The following is a 6000-nucleotide window of genomic DNA, read 5'->3' as shown; positions in this document are numbered from 1 at the left end:
TGCATTTGACTTGAAAATACAACGAATACAAATCGGTGCCTGTAAACTATCAATCATTGCTTTTGGAGTTCTGGCTTTATCAATTATCGACACAAACACAATGAAAGTGAGTAGAAATGGATTACGAAAGCACGCTTTTCATAGCACATACTTCCCTTCTCGGTTATTCGAAGTGTATAAGCAAAAAGGAATTACTGTACTGAGGCCCGAAGCGTCATATTTTCGTGTCGTATTACTGTATCGAATACGCATTTAAGACCAGAAAAACGTTTGAAGTTGCGTTCCTTATGCTTCGTTGTTCACTAAACCAGTGTAACATTTACTATATAAAACGAATATCGCGTGTACACGACAGAAATAACGAACAAGAAGCAATTGTAAACACTCGTCTGCTAATGTTTTGGGGGATGCAAGATGGCGGCAGGCCCTGCCCACTGGCTTCAAAACAACGTACAGCGTAAGTCTGTAGCGCCATCTCCCCTTATTCTACCTCCATGAGATTACCCCTATGTATCGTCTCTGCCGTAAGTATGACGTCATTGCTCAAAGCCGATGACTGGAATCGGACACTAGAATTGACCCAGAATTTTAAAAGCCATATGCAAGGGTAATCATTGTATATGCCACTTATAATTAACGAAGGATTCGATATGACATTGCTTACTTTATTAAGTTGAAAATATTGTATAGATTGTTGTTACATAGCAGTTTTGAAGAACACTCGCTTTTCGAAAAATACATCATAGCCTATATGTACATCGACTACCAAGAGGTCTGCAAAATGGATGTCAGCTTCTCGAAATTATCACAAAGGTTTACGTTAACTGCATGAACAGGCAGATACAATTGCTTCACAGTCTTCCATAGAATGTTACTAATTAAGCTCACTGATATTACAGAACTAAAACTTGAGCATTGGAATGGCCTTTCTATCACTTGACATTTCGGAGTTACTAGTAATGGAAAGCGACTGCCTCTCTCATTAACATATTTATCACAAATAATTTGCCGCACGATGCAGAACTCATCGGAAAATAATTTATGAAATCTTTCGGGTTCGTGATTTGTATTTCAGTCACTGAATTAACATGTGACTAATCGCTCCTTTTTTCAACCAGTCTCGGACCCATTTCCTCTCCTTCGTTGTTTTCTGTTTCTCGCAAGCTATAGCTCGCAGACATGTCTGTGCCATAGCTTTCTTTTGACTGTTCGGCAACTTAACCTTGTAAAATCACGTTGTCAACTGACAATTTTTGTCAATGTTATTGATAGTGTGAGGTCGCTTAAATATATTGAAGAATTGACAAACTAGTATTTTCAATAAATACTGATTGTGTGTAGGCCCCGACAGCACTCTTAAAACCAGATGATGTAGTCGATAGGTGAACTTGTCGATATTAGCCAAAGGTCTGAGAAAGAATATAGTCATGCACTGCTAAGCTGTTTGAGGTGGGTTGGTTAAAGTTGTGTGTACTGTGTAGTGTATAATATGACACGTGTCTACAAATAATTCGTGTGACAGTGTGCACTCCAATAATCAGTACAGATATGGAAGTTTCATGACATGAGCATTCTTTGTCTACTTATTCGTAAATAAACGCCACAGTGATGAGAGCTGAATAAAATAAGTTTGGAGGGTCCAACGCCAATGGGATTACTTGAAGACATTTAATTATTTTGAAGGTAATGTGAAATGACAGCGAACTGTATGATTATATACGTTGTAGATAATGGGTCGGAAAAATCGTGCACGCGATATAATAGTGGTTTCTGCGTTTCAGACGCGTACCTGGCTGCGAAGAAGAATGAGTGATTTAAGTAACTGGTTCTATTCATTACCAATCTTCACGAGATGGTGGATGACACTGACAACGGGGTTCTCTCTTCTGGGACGCTTTGGATTGCTGAGAGGCATTTATCTCGCCCTGCTTTACGAACCTTTCATCCATCGCTTTCAGGTTTGGAACATCAAATATGTATCTTGCATAGTTGGTTTGTAACTTGCAGCATTCACAAGCTGTTTAGTGTGTTCTGTATTCCTCGTATTCTGCAGTGTGCACTAAGAGAAAGAGAACAGACACACTTCTTGCATCCTTATTTGAATTGAAATATGGGTTGGGTTGTGTTGAGGCTATCTACAGCGTAGCCCAAAGTAGGCATAAGTGTGGAAGGTGACAGTTAATCAGTTGAAAAAGCGGTATCGAATACTTCAGTTAGCCTGAATGTGACCGGTTTAGCTCAGAGCACATTATGCCTATGGATTTTATTCTCTGTAAGATTTCTGGTCAGTTAAGTGGGATTAAAGTGTTTCTTTTATGTCAGTTGGTTGCTGTTAGTTGCCATAGCTGAGTTTTGATGTTCCAGATAATTGCCACAGATATGTTATAGGCATGTTGTTTGTGGCAGCTGTAGCACATTTGCTGCATCACTAATCAAAAAAGGCAACTTGTGATGAATATTCCTCTTATCCAACTTTTCAGTGTTTTGCATAGTGCGCAATTGTACATTTTCTTATGTTTAAAACAAGTTGCCAGTCTTTTACAGTTCTCTGAATTATTATAATAATCTGACTGAATATTGCACCTTTAGACAGTACTCCATTAAAGATAACTGTGGCTACAAAAAGTGTGTGGTTACTGTCAATATTGACTGCGGGGTCAGCATTGTAGGGTCGACAGAAGCGTCCGATCCCACGCGTCGGCTTTGACCCGTGACATAAGGGTGTTGTCGTGTGTGACGTCATGACGGCGCGGAGTTTGGTTTGAGTGTGGCTGTCTCCAGTTCTGTTTTATCTTATTTTACTTTTCCGATCTGTTCGTTCTACCTCGTGAGATTTTTTTAAATTTAAAAACGCTTGTTACTTATTTTAATTATCTGTTTCCTCCAAGTTCTGTTTTAGTTTATTATATTTATCTTTCTGATCTGTTCTATCCCGTGAGATTTTTTTTTAAAAAAGACAAAAAACGCTAGTCAGCTACTGAAGCATCTTTATCTTCTATGGGTTGCAGGGGTTACGAACCCTGGGGAGGTGGGTGGGTATTCATGCATGGCTGTCTTCACTTACACATTGTAGCTATGCAAGGCATCTAAATTTGTTTATGCAGTGCAGTAAGTGCCGGAAGTTTGGCCGTATGTCTTCCTGCTTTACTTCCAGTGCCACCTGTCGGAATCGTGTCCTTCACATCCCAATACTCCACGTGCCCCACCTCCCATCTGTCAACTGTGGAGAGCACCATTCGCCTTACTCGCCAGACTGCAGGGTTCTCCATAAAGAAAGAAAAGTAATGGAATGCGAGACCCTGGACCGACTGACCTACACTGAGGCTAAGAGAAAATATGAGAGGCTACATCCTGTGCATATGACGTCAGCCTATGCCCCCGCTATGACAACAGTTCTACCATCTTCTGTTCCACCGCATACAGTTGGCTCCGAGCCGTCAGACTCCACCTGCCCCCTTAATGGTGGGGGCACTTCCCTCCCTGTTGCTCCTGCACAACCTACCAACCTACTTCAGGAGAACATCTCGCAGATACTCATCTGGCGGCAGAAGGTGACCCTGAGGTGTAGACTGCCTCATTGAATGTTTCGTGCCTTCCCAGTCTCGCAATCACATAGTCCTCCAGTGGAATTGTGGCAGTTTTTTTCGCTACTTGGCTGAGTTGTGGCAACTGCTTTCTGCATTGCCCTCCAGGAAACTTGGTTCCTGGCAATGCGGACCTCTTCCCTATGCGGCTATAAGGGTATATTACAGGAACCGTAGTGACTATAATAGTGTGTCAGGTGGAGTTTTCGTCTATGTTCTGAATTCAGTCTGTAGTGAACCTGTGCCCCTTCGAGGTCCTCTTGAAGCTGTGGCTGCCAGGATAAGAATGACGCAGGAAATAACTGTCTGCATGTATATCTTCCTCCAGGTGGTGCAGTAGCCCTGAACATATTGGCTGCACTGATTGATCAACTCCCTAAACCTTTTCTACTTTAGGTCGATTTTAACAACCGTAACCACTTGTGGGGTGGCTCCGTGCTTACTGGCAGAGGTAGGGAGGTCAAAAATTTACTGTCACAACTTGACCTCTGCCTCTTAAATACAGGTGCCCCCACACATTTCAGTGTGGCACATGGCACATATTTTGCCATTGATCTGTCGGTTTGCAGTCCTGACCTGCTCCCATCTATCCACTGGAGAGCACTTGAGGACCTGTGTGGTAGTGACCACTTCCTCATCTTCCTGTCACTACCCCGGCGTCATGCCTGTGGGTGCATGCACAGATGGGCTTTAAACAAGGCAGACCGGGACGCCTTACCTTTGCTGTCGCCGCTGAATCTCCGCCACGTGGTGCCATCAGTGTTGTTGTCAAGCAGGTCACTACAATAATCGTACTGCAGCGGAAAACACGCTTCCTCATTCATATTTCGGGTGCCCCCAGTGAAAAACAGTCCCTTAGTGGTCGCTGGAAGTCGCTGGGGCAATTAAAGAGCATCGGCGAGCTCTGTAGCGACATAAGCGGCACCCTTCCCTAGAGCACCTAATAGCCTTTAAGCAGCTCTGTGCCTGTGTTTGCCAGCTTACTAAACAATGGAAACAGGAGTGTTGAGAGAGGTATGTGTCGACCACTGGGTGCCATACATCACTTTCCCAAGTCTGGACGAAGATCAGACGTCTTTCTGGGTACCAGACCCCATCAGGTGTCCCTGGCATTATCATAAGTGGCATGTTATCTACCAACGCAAATGTGATTGCCGAGCACTATGCTCAAGCCTCTGTGGCGGAGAACTACCCCCCCCCCCCCCCCCCCTCCAGCCTTTCGAACCCTCAAATGGCGGATGGCAAGGAAAGTCCTCTCGTTCACTACATGCCACAGTGAACCCTATAACGCCCCATTTACAGAGTGGGAGCTCCTCAGCATCCTTGCACATTGCCCCGATGCAGCTCCTGGGCCGGATTGGATACACAGTCAGATGATTAAACATCTCTCATATGACTACAAGGGACATCTCCTTGTCATCTTCAACTGGATCTTGTGCGATGGGTCTTTCCTTCGCAATGGCAGGAGAGCACCATCATTCCGGTGCTCAAACCTGGTGGATAGCTGCCGGCCCATGAGCGTCACCAAATTTCTTTGTAAGCTGCTGGAACGTATATGGTGTGTCGGCGGTTGGGTTGTGTCCTGGAGTCACGTGGTCTACTGGCTCCATTTTAGGGTAGCTTCTGCCAGGGTCACTCTACCACTGATAATCTTGTGTCCCTCGAGTCTGCCATCCGAACAGCGTTTCCACATGCCAACACCTGGTTGCCGTCTTTTTTGACGTACAGAAAGCATGCGACACGACCTGGTGACTTCATTTCCTTGCCACATTGTATGAGTGGTGTCTCCGGGGCCTGCTGTCAATTTTCATCCAAAACTTCCTGTCCCTTTGTACTTTCTGTATCCAAGTTGGTGCCTCCTATAGTTCCCTCTGTATTAAAGAGAGTGACATTCCTCAGGGCTCCCTATTGAGTGTCTCTCTGTTTTTAGTGGCTATTAACAGTCTGGCAGCAGCTGTAGGGCCGTCTGTTGCACGGTCTCTGTATGTGGATGACTTCTGCATTTCATACTGCTCCTCCAGTATTGGTGTTGTTTAGAGGCGCCTACAGGGAGCCATTCACAAGGTGCAGTCATGGGCTCTAGCCCACAGCTTCCAGTTTTCAGCTGCAAAGTCATGTGTCATGCACTTCTGTTGGCGTCACACTGTTCATCCAGAACCAGAACTTTACATTAATGAAGATCCACTCACTGTAGTGGAGACATATTGATTCTTCGGACTGGTTTCTGAAGCCTGATTGACTTGGCTACGTCACCTTCGTCAGCTTAAGCGGAAGTGCTGACTGCACCTCAATGCCCTCCGTTGCCTGAGCAACACAAACTGGGGTGCACATCGCTCTGCACTGCTACAGCTCTACAGAGCCCTTGTTCAATCCCGCATTGACTATGGGAGTCTGGTTTACAGTTCGGCGGCACCCT

The 6000-nt window shown here is 44.8% G+C and overlaps 1 protein-coding gene across 1 annotated transcript in view; it reads left to right on the top strand.

Annotated features, from left to right (window-relative positions):
- Positions 1–1401: 1401 nt before the first annotated feature.
- Positions 1402–6000, top strand: part of LOC126092066 (derlin-1) — a 156744-nt gene continuing 152145 nt past the window's right edge. Inside the window, exons 1-2 of the mRNA XM_049907480.1 lie at positions 1402–1683; positions 1782–1958. Coding sequence (XP_049763437.1) covers positions 1806–1958 — 153 coding nt within the window. The 5' untranslated portion in view covers positions 1402–1683; positions 1782–1805. The remainder of the gene's footprint in view (positions 1684–1781; positions 1959–6000) is intronic.

Source organism: Schistocerca cancellata, chromosome 7, assembly GCF_023864275.1.
Source record: "Schistocerca cancellata isolate TAMUIC-IGC-003103 chromosome 7, iqSchCanc2.1, whole genome shotgun sequence".
In the NCBI taxonomy this organism is placed as follows: Eukaryota; Metazoa; Arthropoda; class Insecta; order Orthoptera; family Acrididae; genus Schistocerca; species Schistocerca cancellata.
Note: the sequence above shows the minus strand (reverse complement) of the source record. Positions and strands in the feature narration are given on the sequence as shown.